Source organism: Amblyomma mixtum, chromosome 3 (assembly GCF_055824585.1).
Source record: "Amblyomma mixtum isolate Tamu chromosome 3, ASM5582458v1, whole genome shotgun sequence".
Lineage (NCBI taxonomy): Eukaryota > Metazoa > Arthropoda > Arachnida > Ixodida > Ixodidae > Amblyomma > Amblyomma mixtum.
The window spans coordinates 173,833,774-173,854,692 of NC_143014.1; the positions used below are offsets into that span (position 1 = coordinate 173,833,774).

The 20,919-nt window shown below is 44.3% G+C and overlaps 1 protein-coding gene across 6 annotated transcripts in view; it reads right to left on the bottom strand.

The window, feature by feature from the left end:
- LOC149352737 (RING finger and SPRY domain-containing protein 1-like) overlaps positions 1-20,919 on the bottom strand; it is a 67,576-nt gene that overhangs the window by 15,033 nt on the left and 31,624 nt on the right. For all 6 annotated transcript variants that reach the window (XR_016290846.1, XR_016290847.1, XR_016290844.1 and 3 more), the window contains exons 8-12: positions 20,181-20,191; positions 15,665-15,769; positions 11,775-11,918; positions 6,458-6,569; positions 5,104-5,206 (exon numbers count right to left, since the gene is read on the bottom strand). Coding sequence is in view for 2 of the 6 variants with exons in the window: in XM_089581961.1 (XP_089438087.1) it covers positions 5,104-5,206; positions 6,458-6,569; positions 11,775-11,918; positions 15,665-15,769; positions 20,181-20,191 (475 nt within the window). In the remaining 4 variants the exon portion in view is untranslated. The remainder of the gene's footprint in view (positions 1-5,103; positions 5,207-6,457; positions 6,570-11,774; positions 11,919-15,664; positions 15,770-20,180; positions 20,192-20,919) is intronic.

The window sequence follows — 20,919 nt, forward strand, 5'->3', positions numbered from 1 at the left end:
GTCGAAAGCGAAGCTACTGGCCATGGTCGCGGATCAACTCACAACAGCGATTAGATAATTCTGAAATCCTTGCTGGCCATGCTAGTCACGTGGTATGCACATGCATAGCATGTGCAGGCGGAGGGAGGGAGTTATGGTGGCATGCCTTATGCCGTGATCGCTGAAATGGATGCGGTCAAGTAAGGCATGAGGAGGGTCACAGAGGTTCCAAATATTTCATGCAACAACCATAAAAAAACGCCTACAAGATAGCCGAATAGCCTAAAGCATCTGTAAACAGAGTTTTCTGTTGTGCCGCCATTAGTAGGAATCCCGCTCGAAGTCAAAGGTTAGACTATGCATACTCTTTTAGTAATTCATTTTACTGCGTTAGCAGTATAGCTTGCTTTCCCAAAAATAACCGCGCTGCGTGCGTGAAGCCTCCATCCTTGATTCACACTCCTGTGCGCGTACATCAGGGCATTCACTGGTAAAAATGCACCTTCAAAAACTTTCACCCATCTCTCCACCCCTCATCACCCACCTGTACCCGATATAGCCGAGGCAGATTGTTGTGAAGGCTCAACGTATTTAGTCGCCCAAGCGTTCTACGAAAAAAAAAACGCCAAAAAAGCATCAGCCTGTCGTGTCAGACACTAAGAACGGCAAATATGACTGCGAGAAGTAGATATAAGTCGCCAGACAGAGAATTCAAGATCGAGCAGTGCGACAACAGCGGATGGAGCCGTGCGCTGGCGACTGGCAGCAATTATTTCTTAGAAGCAGAACGATTTCAGCGAATTGGCATAACGAAATCACTTCACCGTAGTTACATTTCATCGCAGTAGCATCTTTCTGGGCGGAATCACTATCGCATGTCAGCGAGCTCGTGTATTTCCGCATTGTCCTTTTGTGTAATCGGTATTTATTTTTTTTTCCTTATTAGTACATCTCCCCCGTTGCCAAGAACCCGCCTTTCGTTTCTTATTTCCGTCGGGTGCAAACAAGAATATGCAGATTCTAAAAGAAAAAGAAGCTGCACCAATTTATACATCCTTCTTTTGGTAATACTAGTGCGTGTCCTGTGTCAGTCTTTCTTGTGTACGTCTTATTGCAGCGCTATTACCATTTCTGTCTCAAACTAGTAGTAATATCTTAGGTTTAACGTGTCGAGTAGACATTGGGGCTACATGACAGACGGTGTAGTGGAGGGCTCCAGATTAACGGAGACCAGCTGGCGACGTCACGCTGGTTTTTGTATTCTTGGAATCAGCAGCCGAGCTTCACAGCCATTGAGCCATTTTTTTTTCTTCATTGCCCTACATACCCACCGTGAGGGGTTTTATTTAGAACTTGCTGTCTCAGACAATGAGCGTCTACAAAAGCAAATGTTGCACTACCTACTGTGGTTGTTCAGTGGTTAGGGCGCTCGGTTATTTATTCGGTGTACCCGGGTGCGAACTCGGCTCCGGCGACCACGTTTTGTTGGAGGCGAAACGCAAAAGGCACCGTGGGCTGCGCGATGTCGGTGCACGTTAAAGGGCAACTGCGCCACTTTTTGAGAATTTCGCGATACTCAAGGATTCAAATATATAGAGGCTGTAGGCAAAGCATGCTAAGTTTTTTGCACTACCATTTAAAATAGTGACGTAATCGACAATTAAATTTTGCACTTTTCCTTAAAGCAACAGTGGAGTGCGGCGAAGTTCAATGTGATGTCACGGAAGGTATGATTTCAAATTACTGCTGCCGTCAGCCACGCCCTGCCGTGCCTCGTTGGACGCTGCCAAACAACGTTCGGCTGGCTTTGACTTCGGTGGTGTTGGTTTTTTTCTTTCAAAGGCGTTGGAAATGTACGGATACTTTCGATGACGTCATCATGCGTCCCCCTTAGCGTTGTGCGCTGCGGAGAAGCTTGAAGGCCGTCGCAATTTTAATTGGTGATTACGTCACCTTTTCAAATGCTAGGCCAAAAGGACTTCGCATACTTTACCTGGAAGTTTCACAAATTGACCCTTTTAAGCTCGCCGATTTCTAAAACCTATGCAGTTGCCCTTTAAGGATCCCCAGCTGGTAGACATTATTCCGAAGCCCACCCCTACTGCGCCTGTTTCTCTTTTTTCTTTCACCCCCCCCCCCCCCCCCCCCCCCTTCCTGCCTCTCTTATGGCGCAGTTAAGGTGTCCATCAAGAAGTGAGACAGAATGCGCCCTTTAATTCCTTTTCTCAAAAACCACCATCACAACACTGTTGGGTCCTCGCGCTAATATTTCGTCTATCTGTGGGAAATGACGCAAAGAAAAGGAAGGCATTCTCAATCGGTACTAAAATGCCTATAGACACCCAGTTTTATTGCGTGTTTTCTCCTTTCAAATGACGCCATAGATATTAGAATGCATAGATCACCGTGTGGTATTCGGCTACTGCCGCTAAATAATTTAGAAAAGAATTTATTCTTCCATGCTGTTTCGGTTTCATCAACCGAATGATGGCTGTTACGTGAGTTCAACATTAGGTCAACCTGAGGCACGGGAAAACTAATACAAACGCTGATACGTTGTTTTGACTCACTGTTGCACTTAAATCAGCCGGCTTCAAGACCTATCATTACAACGAACGACGTATCAGCAGTTATATTGCCGTTTTATAGCCCCTAACGCGACCTAATTTCCACTACACGTCACACCCATCGTTATGTTGGTGAAACTGAAACAGGGTCAAGAAGAAATTCAAATATAAATTATTTATTATGTGTTGGTGAATACCACGCGGTGCTCCATGTACAGCAACATCTAACGCATTGTTTGAAAGAAGAAAGCCCGCAAGCAAAAGTTTGGTGTCTATAGTACTTCATTGAGTTAGAGCAGTCCTAATACTTTGATTAAAGATTTACGCAAATATGTAAAAGGGGAGGAGTACTAACTCAAAATTTCACATAAACCTGACGTACAGTACGGTGCATTGTTAAAGGGAACATGCGATCGCGTGTGCTCTGCGCTTCACAAAGCCCTGCCGCCTGGATGCGGCGAGAATAGGCGACATCAGGCGCATGCGCGGAGTCACCAGCCGTCATGCTTACTGCGCATGCGTCTTGTGCCGACAATTCCCACAACTTCTAGGCAGGAGCGCTCCGCGAAGCGCGGAGGCCACGCGATCGCGTGTTCCCTTTAACAGTGGACCGTACTGTACAAGTGTTTAGAATTGGCGGTAGTACATTATAGAAGGGTCAATTAGGCTTCTTCCCAGGCACCACATCTCCTGTAAGTTTGCTGCCGCATACACTGGGTACAATTTTCGCACTTCCCAGCGCAGACAGCTATGGGTGGGTAAATCTATGCGATAGATCATCTCATTTTGTCGGAAAACAAGACGTATGCCGGAATGCAAAAAAACTGGGGCTGAACCGGTCCCGAACCGGTTCGGAACGGTTCCTTTGAATCGTTCCGGTTCGGATTCAGTTCCAAGATGGCGAAAAAAATATGGGTTCGGTTCGGTTCCGGTTCTGGGCGAAAATTCGGGTTCGGTTCCGGTTTCGGGTTCAGTTCCGGTTCGACACCCTGGTTGTCAGTCTTGAAAATCCATGCAAAGTATTTCATTTCATGCTGTAGCAGGTGGTCTATCAAGACAATATACTGGACATAAGCAGCAATAAACAGCATTCCAATAAAGTTTACCCCTTGCAACAGCACCTTCGTGTACACATACGCTCAATTTCATATAATGAAGTCGTGGATAATGTTCCTTATAAATTCGACTACTTCCTGTCATTACATTATGAGCAAACAAGTACCTACTGCAATTGTTCAGGCAAGCTGCTATTAATTCTGTGACAAAGTCGCTCGTGTGTACATGTTTACTAGAAACTGCCGTCACCTTATGCACAGCAATATAACCTAGATGTCTAGCATGATGCCATCTCTGCCAAGGCTCTACTCTTTTCTTCCCACAAAACAGAACACGAAATTGTCTCTCTATATGAGAGAATTAGACAGATATGTTAAGGAAATGCCTGGCAATGCACAATACAAAATCTGGGAACATCAGAAACCACGGCTACAATGTCCCAAAGCATTCAAATGAATGACAATAAAGAACTGGGGGAAAAAAAAGCCAGTTCTGTGTGAACCAAAGCAGTGTAAATCTCTTTTACCTATTGTTACGGGCATGAGTGGCCACATGAGAACTGTCATAAAGCAAGAAAAGATGTAATATGCATCTCAACTGTTTCTACTACGTTTCACTTTAAATAAGTTAATGTCATCACACCTAGTTGCTGGCATACTTTGTATTACAAAGCATCTTGGGAAAGTAAGCAGCTAAAGTAGCACAGAAGCCATAACCCAACCAGAAAAAAAAATAAGTGCTTGCTCAGTACAAACATTTGTAACAGCACTGGTCAAGCAAGAGCATACTGTGTGTATGGCAGCTTTGCCGCCTGTAATTGAAGGATTGCAACAATTTCTTTCCCCATTCTGAGGTGAAATGCAAACACTTCTGATGGCTTTGGTTTGGTCTGCTATGCACTGACTTTTGCGCAGGTCTTCTTAACTAAACTACACTGGACAGCAGTGACACACCTTTCTAAGTTCACCAGATACCTTGCCAGCTGAAGAGGAACAAGGGACAATGCCCCATGTTGCACCAGAATTGGCTAGACCTCTTTCTTTCATGAAAAGTTGGTTTCTGGTGCCAAAAAGTGTGTGAAACGTGACCAAAGACAGTGTATCTGTCAAACTATCTTAATGATGGGAGCTTTGACAAACACAAGATAGAAGACAGGGAGGGGGTGTAAACACTCATGAAACGTATTTATGATTACACTTAGCATATTATGCATGTGAATGTTTTGCATGCATTATTCCTGGAGCACTGCTCTGCACAGAAAAGGAAAAAAAAAACATCTAAATTCACTGACAGTGCCATTTGAATTCACAGGTTTCAAAATGCAATGTTCATTTGCCAAAAAAAAAAAGCACTTCCAGGACTGAAGTAACACAAAGCGCATGCATGAGAAAAACAAAGCAAATTACAGTGGAAAGAAAACCATAGACCAAACTTGTTTTCATTATAGAAGCCAGTCAAAAGCAGATGAGGCAGACTTTTGAACTCATAGGTAACAGCTTACTTGGCATTTTGAAAGACTTGAGTGTTTGGTGGCAGGGGCTCCCCATTGAGGTAAAAGGTGATCTGGAATGCCTTCATGTCAAGCAAGGTGCCTAGTATGTCACCTGGAAACGAAGCATGATTGTCAGTGATTCTTTTGTCAGCACGATTGTCAGCATGATTCTTTGTCTCCGTTTTGTATGCGCCCCCCTTTTTTCATCACGAACAGCTTCCAACTTGCCAAACTTTCCCTTCTGATGATATTTAAATCTTACAGAAACACACATGAAACAAATCGGAGCTTCAGTGTCCAAAACCACCCCTCCAAAATATGAAGACATTGAAAAAAAAAAAAAAAAGAAACGCTATGAACTTGTATATAATCAGAGTGCATAGTCGCAGCAAGCTCTGCACCAAAAATAAGAGACAAGCCTTTCAGCTTTCATGGGTATTCAATGACTACAGCACAGAAAAAAAGAAAATGCTGCCACCACAAGAAAAAGTAACACATAAGGGTTTTAGTGACTGAACCGTGAGACAAGACCCTAAATGGAATTTTAATTCTAAACTTGGTTGTTATGTTCTGCTTGCACTCTAGGCTGAGCAAGAGGGCTGTGCATCATATCGTTTCTGTGCTGATGGTAGCAGCCACTGAACAATTGCAAAAGCCAGAACACGACTTTTTCACGCCACTTATACACGGCTTCACGTTTACATTGCTATGATTACAAATGTTGTCGATGCCCTTACATGCAGTGGAAACACAGACTCACCAAGATATGGCCTAAGTGAATGATGGCAGCCTGTGAGCAGACAGCACTACACAGGCAGATAATTATTTGAGAGGACGTGGAGTCTCCCAGTCTTCCCTGGCATGTCTGAGATTGTGGACAATGCCTCAAAACGCACAACTGTGGTACTTTACCCAATGATACCCAGGTCTAAGAGTGCCCCTAGTTTTTGCACTTCCTTAATTTTTTTTGTTTTGTTTTTCTGTGGCTGAGTGTAAATCCTACTCAATGGCCAGCTAGTTGGGATGTGTATGTCAGGAATACTGACCATTTTTAGTTAAAATCGATTTTCAAAAAAAGAATCTGGAGTACTGGTATCTTTTTTTTTCTTTAGTTTACACTGAAAAATTAAACCTCTATCCACAGTCTACGCCACTTGGGCTAACCTAATCACAAAAAGAATATTTGCATTTATTCAAACTGCCATAATATTCTGATGTATCCGTGAAAAAATGCATCACATGAAGCCCTTATGATGGCAGCATGTGAAAATTCAATACTGCAAGCTCCCAATGCCTCGAGAATGAAAAAAAAAAGCAAAGGAGGAAGATAGTACCGAAGATAATAGTCCTCACATGAGCTCACCTGGTTTCCAGCAAGGGTGGCTGTGGCTTTGGCTCAAGGCATTATACCAGATAAGCTGCCGGCAACCATCATAGGCTATAGAGAACTCATCATCACCAATTCCATAGCCTTCCTGCACAGACAATTTCAAAGATACAGGATTTTCATATGAGCAAGACTAAAGTTCTAACAAACGCATGACTGTAATTGGTCCACAGAGCAGTTACAGCCAGAACTGTACCCCAGACCAGAATGTGCACCATCTTTTCAAGTGTTGCAAACAATCAGAGAGGTGAAAAAAAAAAGTTTTTCAAACTACTTCATTGCTCTCAGTACACACACATTGATGCAATTACGATAATAGCTTCATCTAATTTCATGTTTCGTGCACGTATCTGCCCAACTTGCTTGAAATGCATAAGGATGTGATGCTAACGGCAGTGAGAGTTGTAACACTGAAGAGATATGAACTGTAGCAAATCCCCTCCATCTCATTTAGTTCTGTAATGTCCTACTCGTCACGTATGACCTAAACTGCACAAATGTCAACAAAATCCCATCATGGTATTTCCCAACATACAAAGCTAAGTGAATGGCAGCAAGAGATATAAAGGCACGCTCCAAGTTCACTTGCTTCAAAAACTAACCCTTCTCGCTAAACAACCTAAAATTTAAATGGGTTGACTGCTGTCAGCAGGCGGTGGAATGATCTTGAATTTTGATATTTAGCACATGTGGATGAGCACCTAGGCACAGTTGTATCATTTTTGGATGTTTTAAAGATTAGCCTAATTTTCTGAGTTTATTCACCGTGGTACTATTTTTTCCTATAAATTTGCTGGCTTTTTTTTTATATTTCTGCCATGTAGGGGCCAAAAATAATAAAGTACTGGAAATTTAGACTTGCTATTCCACACTCTTATTGCCTGGCATTACTGGCTTCGGGTACCAAGGTACAATGAATTTGCCTGAGCTCCGCTGGTAGTACATGCAAGTTAAATCTTACATATTTGACTCTGCTTAACTCAAACTCACTTAATTTGGTTTTATGGTTTTATAGGATTTAACATCCCAAAGCAACTCAAGCTATAAGGGACACCGCAGTGGAGGGCTCCACATAATTTAGATCACATGGGGTTCTTTCATGTGCACTGACATTGCACAGTAGAAGGGCCTCTAGCATCTTGCCTCCATCGAAATATAACCACCATGGCTGGCATCGAACCCACAGCTTTCAGGTAAGCAGCCGAGCACCATAACCACTTAGCCACCGCAGCGGCTCACTTAATTTGAACTGCTGGCTCATTCAAACTGACGTTTTGGTTCCGTGAACAACAAGTGTGCTAAACAGGCTCTCGATGATTTATACCATGAGTAATTAGAACAAATTTACAGTCTTTTTCTAGATCAAATTATCAAGAGTAGACTGTATACACAGAATACAGAAGAAGTGAATGTATTACTGCCCAATTTTCTTTCACTGAACTAAGAGCAAAACAGCCATTCAGCCAGTTTTTTTAAATATACCTCAGCCCAACTGCCAAGTAACCAAAAAAAAGCATATGACAGAAGTGAGAAAAGGATTTAAAAAGGACAAAGTGAGGAAAACGACAGGGCTTCACTTATGGAAAATTTATTTTGTGTAGAAGTGGACCCCCCTCCCTCCACTAAGCAAGAAATTTTACATTAGAATACCATGCTGAACCCCCCTTTTTCAACCACAAAAGTCCCAAGAAATACACGGTTCAAGTGGGACTGCATCCCCTCCGCCCCCCAACAGCCCCCTCTAGGAACAATCCATAAATCCGCCCCTGCTTTGTTGGGTGGTCTCCAGCTCATTTTCATGCTGTATTTTCCCAGATGAGGTGCTCTTTCTGACCGCAGTGTGTAGAATACATGTGCATACGCACATGCATTCTGTACATGTATCTGATCATGCATGCACACACGTGCGTTCCATGCAGACGGTCTCTCACACATGGCTGCGTGAGTGATCAGCTTAATAAGAAGCCCCCATCACTGCAGGGAGGTTTCAAGCCCTGCCCTCACCTAACTACATTATGAACACCAGCTGACAGTTCATCAATAATTCTGTAGTGAAATTGTGACACCATGTTGCTACTTTCAACTAATCCGTTCACTTCCAAAGAGAAATTCGCTGTCTGGTGGTAAAAGGGCCAAAGAAGAAAATGATGGCTAAACGTTATCCGCTGGAGAAAGGTTTGCTATCCATAAATAATAACAGATGGCGCCACATAGTTCTTTGGTTTTGGTTAGTAGTTTCTACGACAGGCAGCAGTGGCTGTCCACTCAGTTCAGAAATATTTACAGGGAGAAATTTTTTCCAGCCCGCCAATTTTCAATAAAACTTTTTGCTGGGCGAGTTGGTTCATTTTGCTTGAGGGGATGCTTGTAGCGCGACAAAAACTGACAAGGGACAGAAGACGAACGGGACAAGCGCAATTTTCAAGTTGCACATGGTGTCATGGAGAGGCAAGGTTTGGTTTGGTTTATAGGGTTTAACGTCCCAAAGCGACTAAGGCTAAGAGAGACGCCGTAGTGGAGGGCTCTGGAAATTTCGACCACCTGGGGTTCTTTAACGTGCACTGACATCGCACAGTACACGGGCCTCTAGAATTTCTCCTCCGAAGAAATTCCACCTCCACGGCTGGGATCTAACCCGCGTCTTTCGGGTCAGCAGCCGAGCACCATAACCACTGAGCCACCACGGCAGTCTCACAAGTACTGAACTGAAATTGAAGCACTTCTGCTTGCCAGTGACGATGATACGGACTACAATAATTCAGAAGCTCTAGAGAATTTGCAAAGCACTAACTGTGACAGTGATTCATGTGGTCAGGATTAGGGCTCGGACTCCGAGTCTAACTCTTCAGATGCTGATTCGGCGTCACCTTTGAAAACACCAATGCATAGTACGCTACAGGAATTATATTTTTATGCGATGGATTGGTTGTTTAAAACTGCTGCGTCCTCTACCAGAAAGCAGCTGGAAAAAAATGTGCCATGCAGACTGGAAGGTTGATCTCATTGAACAGATTGTTGAAAAGACTGTGTTGCCTGGATACAAACACAAAGGCAAAACAGCTGCAGCTCCACCTTTAGTACATTTAGAGGCTTGTGAATGGGCTCATTTTGCTTGGCAGATTGCACATAATGCCATGAACTGGAACCCATCACGCAGATGAGTTGTCTGGAAAGTTCAGGGCAAAAGAAGCAAGAGCCGTTGAAAGTGCTAAAAATGCAACATCGCACTTCACATGCCTGAATGTTTTAAGATTTTCCCCACAAGAAAGCATTTCTAGATTCCCAAGGCGTGCGTATGTTCTGAGAGCTGAAATAAAACAAAAGTTGTTTTGCCACGATATTTGTAGTGCAAGTTCGCGATTATTTTCAGCGACCTGGGTCGTGTTGCGCTCTCAAAAAGACAGCATAGGATGCTGTGCAGGTAACGCACACAAAACTGCGGAAGTGAATGGGTTAAAAGGGGAACTTGTGATATCTAAGGCAGCACGTTCTAGTCACCAAAGGATGGTTAATCTTTTCAGAAAGTAATGTAAGCATAGCCATCATGAAATGGGGTTGAAGCTTACACACCAGCATTTGCTTAAAATACAATACTTTTTCATGGTGGCAGCAACTACTGGCAGGAAACTTTATGTTCAACTTGACTAGAAAGGAACACTGGGAGAATTCCGAGTGAACTCAGTGCTTATGTCTTTAGCCCCTTCTCTGCACTTGCCGTTATGCTGTTCTTTCATTAATAGTTTACAGGAAGCTAATTAACCCAATGACTCGTTTAAATGGGCTTCATTCAAGGTAAACTGCTCATGGCCATTGGAAGGAATACTGTATTTCCTAGCCACACCTGTGTATAAGTTGCATTCCCCTGCAAACGGCAGTTTTTCTGAAAAAAATCACACATAAGTCGTACTGGTGTATAAGATGCACCTGTACGTTTGGTAAGTTTAAAAACACGCTAAGGATAACTTTGTCAGAGAGTGCGCCGAAAGTACATGCTTGCGACAGCTGCTGTGTGTAAACAACGAGCCTCAAGCTCTGACAAATGTGTCATCTTACTGCAACCAGCCATTTTTGTTGGCTTCATTGATTGAAACATTCTTACAGGTTCGCGCCAGTATCAGACATTTTTTCACTCACGCCGGACTGTCTTCCTTAGGCCCAGTTCCTGTTCTCCAGCGTATATTTGACATCACAAAACTTGAATTTTGCATCGTAGCTCCTCCTTGCATATGACTTTATGTTAAGAAAGAACTACACACAACGTGTGTGAAGCCATACAAAGGCAACGCCAAAATCGCAACTTTAGAAAATATGGCTGGGCTGGATGGACTGAATACAGCGGTGGCACGCACTTCGTGTCGCCGCTGCATTCAGTCGAATTGTGGTGAGATTACATAACATGAATAATGTGATCCACATTTTGCTACTGTGATCTGCTTCTATCTCATCATGCGCAGATGGCCCTGTGGAGTGCACACCTTTCACTGCGCAGGCGGAGCTGGGTCTTCACAGAAGCAGATCAAGGTAACGCGATGCGGTATAACTCTCATATAACTAAGCTTTCTTCTCTTTTACATATCGATTTTCTTTTCAAACACAGTTACTCATCACTGCAAAAGATGGCATGCGATGGTAAATCATTTTTTTGCCATATATAAGTTGCACCGTTGTAAAAGATACACTAACGAAAATTCCAGGAAAAATCTCGACTTAAACATCAGAAAATATGTTACTTCATTCAAGGAATAATGCATCTAAGGCAAGCAGTTAATACTAGTTTTGACTTCTCCTCAAATCTGGACAGTTTACGAAAGCTGAACAAGCACTAGTACTCTCTTGTATGTGTTCACCAAAGTCACTCTAAAGTCTAACCCTAAAAAACGCACCATCCAACCTTGCAGAACACAGCAAAATTTCAACCTTTCAAGAGGTCAACGTCATATATAGTACATGCGGCACAGTCCATACAAACCAACCACAGAGCCTTGCTGAAGTAACTACCATATGCAGTCTCTGACACATACTGCATTTATTCACTCTGTAAAACTTCCAACTTACTGAAAAAAAAATTTTACCACTAAAGTACTTTGGTAGGGCCCTTTTAGTTTCGCAGGAAGAGTGATCAGTTAAGTTATCTCTGTGGAAAGCACAAATATAAAAGCAGATACCATTAGACCATTGGCTGGAACTTTATTTCTTGAGCAGCAATTTCACACAAACTGAATGTCTTAAAGAATACAAATAAAGCACAGGTTGCAAATGACAAAACAAGTATGCACACCAAAGCTATGCTTACATGATTGAGAAACTTGCTCTCCCGGGTGGCCCAGCCAATCTGCATTACGCCTGAAGTGACAATTAAGGCCTCATAATACCACACGCCAGAGTCTACTTGAAAGGTGCACCGTACACTCTCGAAAGACGATGCATCACATCGTGCCTTGAGGGGGGGGGGGGGGTGGGGGGTGGGGAAGGGGAGTGAAATAAAACAATAATGTAGTTAAGGGCACCACAATTCATTTGTGAGTTTGTTTAGCTGCACCTAACAGGTCCTGTAGTGAATGTAGCGTAACCTCATGCAGTCAGACACTTTTACCTACTGAACTATTAAAGTAAGAGCTACAAACAATTACAACATGAAGTGTTTATTTCTGCAATGTTGCTGCCTTGCAGAAATGAATCCTCCAGCAAGATTCTGGCAAAGCATGCCACTCTAAAAATAGAAAAGGATCAAATTCAAAGAGCTTAAATAAACTCACATGAGACTCCCCCAATGACACATGAAACTAATGTATTTCTTACACGCCACAAATAATTAAAGAATAGACACTTAGACACTGAAGACAAGAACTCCATCCAATTCCTGTCTTTGGAAAAAATCAATTCTATGGCTCTTTCTGGCAATGTTGACGTTTGTTCAGCAGCAAAAGACGCATGTGTTGCTAAGAAAATTGGACTTCAAAATGGATTTTTTTCCCTACCACTCGATTCAAACTTGTGATGTCAAGACTGAAAGGGAGACCGTGATCACCCACTGCAAGTGGATAGAGGTGTAGCTTGGGTTTGGGGATCCAGAAGAAAAACTGTCTTTGCATCGCCGTAGTTTGCTTGCAAAAGTAACCAATGATGGCAATATTTTATTTCATTTTTTTTTGGCTTTTCTAGCTTATAAAAGCTCCATTTTCAGTACTCTCTTCTTCATTAAAACATGGCAATCTATCGAAGATACCAGATTATCATCTATTGACACAGCAAAGTCATAATTCACGGAATTTTTTTTAGCTTTTGTCATTTTTTTAAGCAGACCCTTCAGTCAAACATAATGGGACCTTTTAAATTTGTACAGGTTATCTGAAATTTAACTTAAAGAGAAGCTAAAACAGTTTTTTGAGAATTTGAGATTATTCAAGAATTCCAATCTAGGAAGCTTCTAGGTAAAGCATGCAAAGCATTTTTGCACAAGCATTTGAGATGGCGACATAATCGTTCATTAATAGACCAACAATGTTCAGGGTTCTCCTAACTGCATTGGAGAAGTGTGGGGAAACTTGCAGTGATGTCACTGTTGCCGAAATTTCAGATGTCTGCTGCCTTCGCCTGCATGCTGCTGTGCGTCGTCTGATGTCGCCAAACAATGCTTTGTGAGCTTCACCTTCGATGCCATTGGTTTTCTTCCATGAAACACCCGTTTCTTAGCTGGAAACGTAGCGCCGTCGTATGTGATGTCATTATCGGGGCCTCTGCCTGTTGCTGTGCACTGCAGAGAAAACCTGTACGACGACGCCGCTTTATTCGGCAATTACGCCACCATTTCAAATGCTAGCACAAAACAGTTTCCCAGGCTTTACCTGCATGTTTCACACATTTGGTCCTTTTATACTCATCGAATTCTAAAACCTCTTCCGTTGCCCTTTAACAAGGGTGCTCAAAATATAATCCTGTGTACGAGCATACAGGCATAGTTGGTAAATCAGCAACAACATAAACAGAGGAGTTTGCTATGCAGCACTTATTAAGCATTCTGGAAAAATATATCCAGAAACCCCGCACAGTGCCCCTGGCCAACCATTCAACAGCAACGATTTTTCGTCTTCATTTGATGACTGGTCTCGTCACAAGGAAGACATGTGCCCAATGCTTGATAAAATGGCTTACAGCTCTCAGGCTCAAAAAGAAACTTTTATGCTCATAGAGCAAAATGTACTTTACTACACTTCCCTGAAAGGATATCTACCCATGAAAACCTGTTCGATTTTGGTCTAAGAGCACTGCAAGAGTGCACATCTGAACACTGTACAGTCAGGCCGGTATGAAAAGAAAACATGTACATGACGAACCTTTCTACTTCGCAGAGAGATATTTCTTTAGAACTGGTTTATGAACATGTACTTTGCTTTGCTAGAATCTTTTCCAAGAGACATGAATCAGGCTAGTTTTATACAGTATCTGAAAGTACACGGGAAAAATATTTTTTGTCCACAGACACTGTTCAAATTTCATTACGGCCTGAGTCTGCGGGAAACTAAACAATGGCCCCCAAAAGTTTCTGCTCATCACAGAATTCCAATCAATAAAGTTTGCTGAAAGGAAGCCTATTTTTTTCCCCATTAATTGCAAAATTATAGCAGATACTTTCTTTGCCCCTTACAATTTTCTGCTTTCAATAATATGCAAAGAAGTCTTGCATCTGAAAAGTAAACAATAGTGCACATGCGCTGTTCACTGTTCATGCACTTTTTGGAAAGGCATCATACTACCAATAACAGGAATATTTTACAGTGAAAGCTGCCACTGGTACATCTCCCACTGCAGTGTGGCTCTGTTCCGCTATCATGTGATGACCTTGCACACGCAGCCTGTGTCTCGTGGAACCATTGCTATCATCAGGTGGGATACGCAGCAGTAAGCCACTGCCAAATGCTTTGGAACACTTCTTCAACGCTGCATGTAGGCGGGAGGTCAGGATCCGCAAACATGCAGCGAGATGAACACAGGAGATACGTGCTCAGGATGTTGCCCACACACGCTGCCCAATAACACCTGCAAGCCTGTGCCCACTTCAGCAATCTTACTCTGGGCGGACAGCTGCAGCATGCCATGAAGGAGAGGTTTGGTTTGGTTGGTTTGGTTTATGGGGTTTAACGTCCCAAAGTGACTCAGGCTATGAGAGACGCCGCAGTGAAGGGCTCTGGAAATTTCGACCACCTGGGGTTCTTTAACGTGCACTGACATCGCACAGCACGAAATGCCTTTGCGTTTAGCCTCCATCGAAATGCGACAGCCGCGGCCGGGATCGAACCTGTGTCTTTTGAATTAGCAGCCAAGCGCCATAACAACTGAGCCACTGCAGCGGCTTCAACGAAAGGAGACAAGGAGACTAGAAGTCTGTGTGCACTTATATAGTCGCAAGAAACCGAACACACACTTTGCGCACTTTCTTCACCAACATGCACTCTACGAGATTCACTTTGCCCGTAAGTGTGGGTGCAACACACCAAAAGCCGCTGAACCCAACGGTGGCCAAACGCCGATGAACTCCCGCTTTGGCTGGTCTGTCATCGCAGTTCCGCGCACGCTAAACGTAGATTGCCAAAATGCCAGCATGACGTAAAGCCCTACTGCCAAGTGACATTCATGAAGTAGCATGCAGGAATGTTGCCACAGTTGTGATGCAACAGCCAAGTCTGTACTGCAAGGGTTTCTATTAGAACTTGGACAGGACTTGCTCACCACGAAGACGTAGCAGCTAGGAAAACGTAAAATCCAGGGACATAACAGCGGGGTTCTACTGTACTACTCCCACCACCATGCAACTGAAAATTCGTATTTTTTACTCTGCAACAGTTTACTGTGCTTTATAGCCATCTCCCAAAGCATTTTCCCATATTTTATAGTAAGCATGAGGAGGCCACAGGATGCAGTGTGAACCCACTCTCAACTCCCACAAAGCATCCTAATCTTACACTACCCTTCCGTGGTTATATCAGGGTCTAGATCTAAAGGCACAGAAAGATCTCTTTCCATTTGAAAATTTCACACAAAATGATAGTGAGGTATAACAATATCAGAAAACAAACAAAAGAGGAAATACAACACTTTAAAAGCATGAATTCAAGCACTTTCTGTCAAGAACAATCGAAATGTCTCAAAAAAGACAGTGCAAGTGCAACAGTGGCATTCCCTCACCACAAGACCATTTGAAGAAATTTTGAGATACTCGCTGACGTCGTTGCTGTTGAGCATGGCATTAATGTTGGTTCGATCGGTGACTTCATATGTGTAACGACGCCCCTGCAAACAAGATATAGGCTGCACATTATATCTTGCATCAAAGTGCACTACAGTAGGACTTCATGATACAAATCTCACAGGATTGTGAAAAATATTCGTATCATCCAAAAACAAACAAATCCATCTGCAGATGCACGAGAAATGCCATTCACACCGATCTCTTCGTGGCTGATGAGATTTGTTAACAGCCGCGCACCACCATTCACTGCTCGCGGTGTGTACTGCACAACTACCGATCACGGCATCAGCGATGTACAGTCATCCACAGAAGATTGTGGGACGTGGATTCTCAGAAAAAAATTTATTTCTTGGCTGCCTCACTAGCCAGTCAGCTGGTATCCACACTAGTGCACTGCACGGGCTCGGGCCAGCCCGAAAGCCCGGGCCCGGCCCGGCCCGCGGGCCGGGTCGGGCCGAGACATGATTTGTTTTGCCGGGCCTGGGCCGGGCCCGGGCCTGAAGTTGCGGGCCCGGGCCGGGCTCGGGCTTAAAGCTGCAGGCCAGAGCCTTGCTTGGGTACATACAGAAATGGCTGGTGTCCGACATTTTCATTCACTATTGCAGAATGAAGTGCGCAACTGTGGCATTGAAGCAGCGACACGGATGGGCTATGAGTTATAGTACGCGCTGAGAAAAAACTAAGCTTTATTTATTGACTTCTTTATTTCCTTATTTCCACACCGCGATGCAGTAAGAGTAACATTCAATCGGCCTTAATTGGCCATTGATCGTTCGTCACCCCAAAACATACCTATACACTATTAGAAATGTATTCGGGAAGAACATATTAGTTTAGGACGCTTATAGTCTTCAAACACACACCGTGAAATACTCAAGCCTTTTAGCTTGTCGTTTCTGCTGAAAGGCGACCAGTGGCTATGAGCTCAACCTGTGAGATAGCGCTCACTACAAAAATGTCATCCTACTGCTTGCTAGGCAGCTTTAATATTTATGCTTCGCGGGCGGCAGAGTATAACTGATTAAAATCATGGGGGAACGCAAAGTGGACTACTACGCGTGTATGCAGCCCTTTTTATTTAGCACTCAGAACTTCTGAGTTTATTGTTGCCCACGCACACGAGATCACTCTCCAAAAGACGGGCCTGGCGAGCACTACTATTAATCATTTCCTTCTGGGTTAAAAAGAACAAACTTTCTGGAAGCCAAATTGCGATTTCAGAACCTTTGTCGGCCAGTTCCTTATCGTTGTTGTAGCAGTCTACTTTCTCAAGTGAGCAGTATATTTCGAGCGTTACTGTGAAACGGGCCGGGCCCGGGCTGGGCTTCACTCCGGGATTCACGGGCCGGGCCGGGCTCGCTAGAGCGATAATTTAGCGGGCCTGGGCCGGGCCCGGGCTTGGGCTTGAGGTCACGGGCCCGGGCCCGGGCCGGGCTCGGGCCTCAGATTGAGGCCCGTTCAGTGCTCTAATCCACACGCCTTCTGGTGCTTCCATGCGTTTAATTGATCTGCTTTGACTGACTGCGCAGAAATAAATTTTATGTCATGAATCCGCATTCCGTAATCTTTTATGCATGGCTTTATGAGCCGTGCTCCACAGCCCAGTGCTCGCATTGTGTACTGCACAATGACTGTCATGGCGTTTTTGATGCGAGGGCAGTGCTCAGTGCTTGTGGGTGCAGTTGCAGCTCCCTCGTTTGTACTGTAGGCTTATGCCTAAGGAGTGAAGGAACGAGCGGCTGACTCAGATCTCGGCAAGAATAGCCTGCTTGCCGTGGTTTCATGTGCCACAGCCCCACGCCGTCTTTATTTTCTTTCTCGCGCAGGTACGGTTTGGCAGTGCTCTAGGCGCAGCCAAAGGAAGGCTACTCAGCGCCTTCTCACCCAGCGCTATGTCTTGCCCGGTATTAATGGCGATGTGCGCGTGTGGACGTGCACATGTCTCGCCTGCCAGGCGACAAAAGTCTTCCTTCATATCAAGACTCCTCCCCAGGCCTTCCTTCGCCCCGGCCAACGTTTTGACCATGTTCATCTCGACATCGTGGGCCCTCTACCCGTGTCCCAAGGTTACCGTTACATGCTCACCATGGTCGACCGTTCCACACGCTGGCCAGAGGCTATGTTCCCATTTGTGACACCACCGCCGAGACTACACCCCGAGCCTTCATTTCTTTATGGGTGTCTCGCTTTGGTTGTCCTACCACCATGACTACAGACCGTGGGTGCCAATTTGAGAGCACCCTGTTTGCTTCCATTAACCGCATTCTCGGTGCCCGAACTTGCCGCACCACTGTGTACCATCCATGTGCCAACGGCACGGTGGAACGCCTTCACCACCAACTGATTTGGTTTGGTTTATGGATTTTAACGTCCCAAAGCGACTAAGGCTATGAGAGACGCCGTAGTGGAGGGCTCCGGAAGTTTCGACCACCGCGGCCGGGATCGAACCCGCGTCTTTCGGGTCAGCAGCCGAGCACCATAAGCACTGAGCCACCGCGGCGGCTCACCGCCAACTGAGGGCCGCCCTACGTCCCAACTGTGTCCAATGGGTTGATGCCTTGCCCCTTGTGCTCCTGGGTTTACGGGCTGTTCTCCGAGCAGACCTACAGTGCTCAACAGCAGAGCTGCTGTACAATAGTTCCCTGCGTCTACCCGGGGACTTGTTCACATCAGAGCAGCTACCGGCCCAGCTGCAAGAGTTCCTGCAGCGTCTGGTCGACTCTGCTAAAGACCTCCGACCTATTCCGCCTTGCTCTCACCACCGCAACACCATCTTTGTTCACCCGGACCTTGCCACTTCCACCCATGTTTTCGTTCGTCGCAACGCTATCTGAGCACCGCATACGACGGACCATTCCGCGTCCTTCACCGCATCCTCAAAACTGCCACCCTCCTCCAAAATGGCTGTGAAGAGACAGTCAGTACGGACTGCTTCAAGCTGGCCTACGTGGAGACCTCGCTTGAGTGCCTCGCAGTGCCGCCCTCCATTGGCTGCCCCCCGTCCGTGGACTCAATTGGTCATCAACAGCATGAAAAGTATGTGCAAAACTGCAATTTGCTACAGCTCTCCCTTCGTTTTTAATCAGAAAAGATGCAAATGACTCCTCTCTTCCTTGCCTGCGCCGCTGGCCCTCGGTACGGTTTCGACTTGACGTCTAAGCGGGGGGGCCCTGTAGCGTTCCTTTGGCTGCACCTAGAGCGCGGCCAAACCGTACACGCGAGAGAAAGACAATAAAGACGGCACGGGGCTGTGGCACGTGAAGCCACGGCAAGCAGGCTATTCTTGCCGAGATCTGAGTCAGCCACTCGCTCCTTAGGCATAAGCCTACAGTATTATCTATAGTGGCAAGGGAAGGCGTTCGGAACATCGGAAATTCTGCCCACTGCGCACAATGCAATTTGGTCAGGGAATTTTACAAATTCCTATCAGCCATGATCATATCATCACGATTATACTTTATTTTACAAAACACAGATATCTCATGTTTTCTTCTGTACATGCTCTGCAGCAGAAAATAAACTATGCCAGATGCCATTTCTTTATACTTCTTACATGCCGCACTTTAACATCAAACCCCAATCAGAGCTAAAATAAGTGTTCGAAAAAGAAAGCGCATAGCTGCCCCAGTAGCAGTCACTGTTGCATGCAACACTGATGACACAAGGCACGATAATTTCAAAGTAAGGTTGACAGACAAGAGGTCACGATTTGGAACCTCAGGCCATTTCAAATGCAGAGTAACAAAACGTTCAGTCACTGGTCATCAACAGCATGAAAAAGTATGTGTAAGACTGCAATTTGCTACAGCTCTTCCTTAGTTTTTAATCAGAAAAGATGCAAACACCAGAAATGAGTACATCGAATCATCTGATAAGCGTGTATAGATTGAAGAGAGATAAACATTTTTAAAGTGTCTCCTACTACTACATCTCGCTTCCACCCCATCCCCCACCCCACGACAATAAAAAACGAAACACGAAATGTTTCACCAGTCATCAAAACCTATTAAATTTATTAACAAGCTAAAACCAGGCATGATATGGTTTGGTTTATGGTTTATGGGGTTTTAACGTCCCAAAGCGACTCAGGCTATGAGAGACGCCGCACTGAAGAGCTCTGGAAATTTCAAACACCTGGGGTTCTTTAACATGCACTGACATGCCACAGTACACGGGCCTCTAGATTTCCGCCTCCATCGAAATTCGACTGTTGCGGTCGGGATCGAACCCGCGTCTTTCGGGTCAGCAGCCGAGCACCATAAGTGATGAGCTACCGTGGCGGCGCAGGCATGATATGAAACATAACTTGACTTATTAGATATCCATTAATCATGCTAGGGCAAAAATAAAGAAAGAAAAACACTAACACACAGAGTACCATATTTTTAAACATATTGCCAATATCATACAATATCAATATCATGACAATATCATATGAAAGAGACAGCTCACCTCTAGGATGACTTTAGGCATAATCACATGCAAGGAAAAAAACGAGTGAATTATTAGAAGCCATTCATAGAAACAGAAGTAACAAGAAATACTTGAATGCAATTTAAACATAACACAGTACATCACTGTGTGTTTCACATGCTACAAAGCCAGAGAGGAGCAGAATGGTGCACTGTGGGTTGTCCTCATTGCACGAAAACAACTCAGCATATTTTAATGACGATGTGAGCAACACACGGTTTCTGAAACTCCAAATAAATGAAAACTTCTAGAAACCAGCTAAAGTATCAGGTGTTATTAAGAACCAAACTAGACTTATGCTTATGCTTCATTAGCTATACTGCTCAAGGAAAATCATGAAAAAAAAAAACACAAAACAGGCAATCTTCTTTCTGCAGGCAGGCCTTCAATAATACTTCTTTTTAACAACATAATTTTTAAAACTGTAAAAATGCAATGCAGTGTGTTTATCTGAGTTCACAGAGGGGGTACACAAGAAAGCATGGATGCAACAAAGCAGAATAGCTTTGCTGCATTTACATTTGTATCATTGAATATAAACAGTCAATCAGCTTTATACCTCATTCAGTGTGAAACACTGCTCTGTAGACAGCAATGCAAAGATCTACTGTGAACTGATGCACATACACTCAGTTAATCCAGTGTGTTTATGAGAATACCTCAAGGTGGAGTAGATTTGAATCAAGGAAGTATTTACTCATTAGCTAGTACCCAAGCA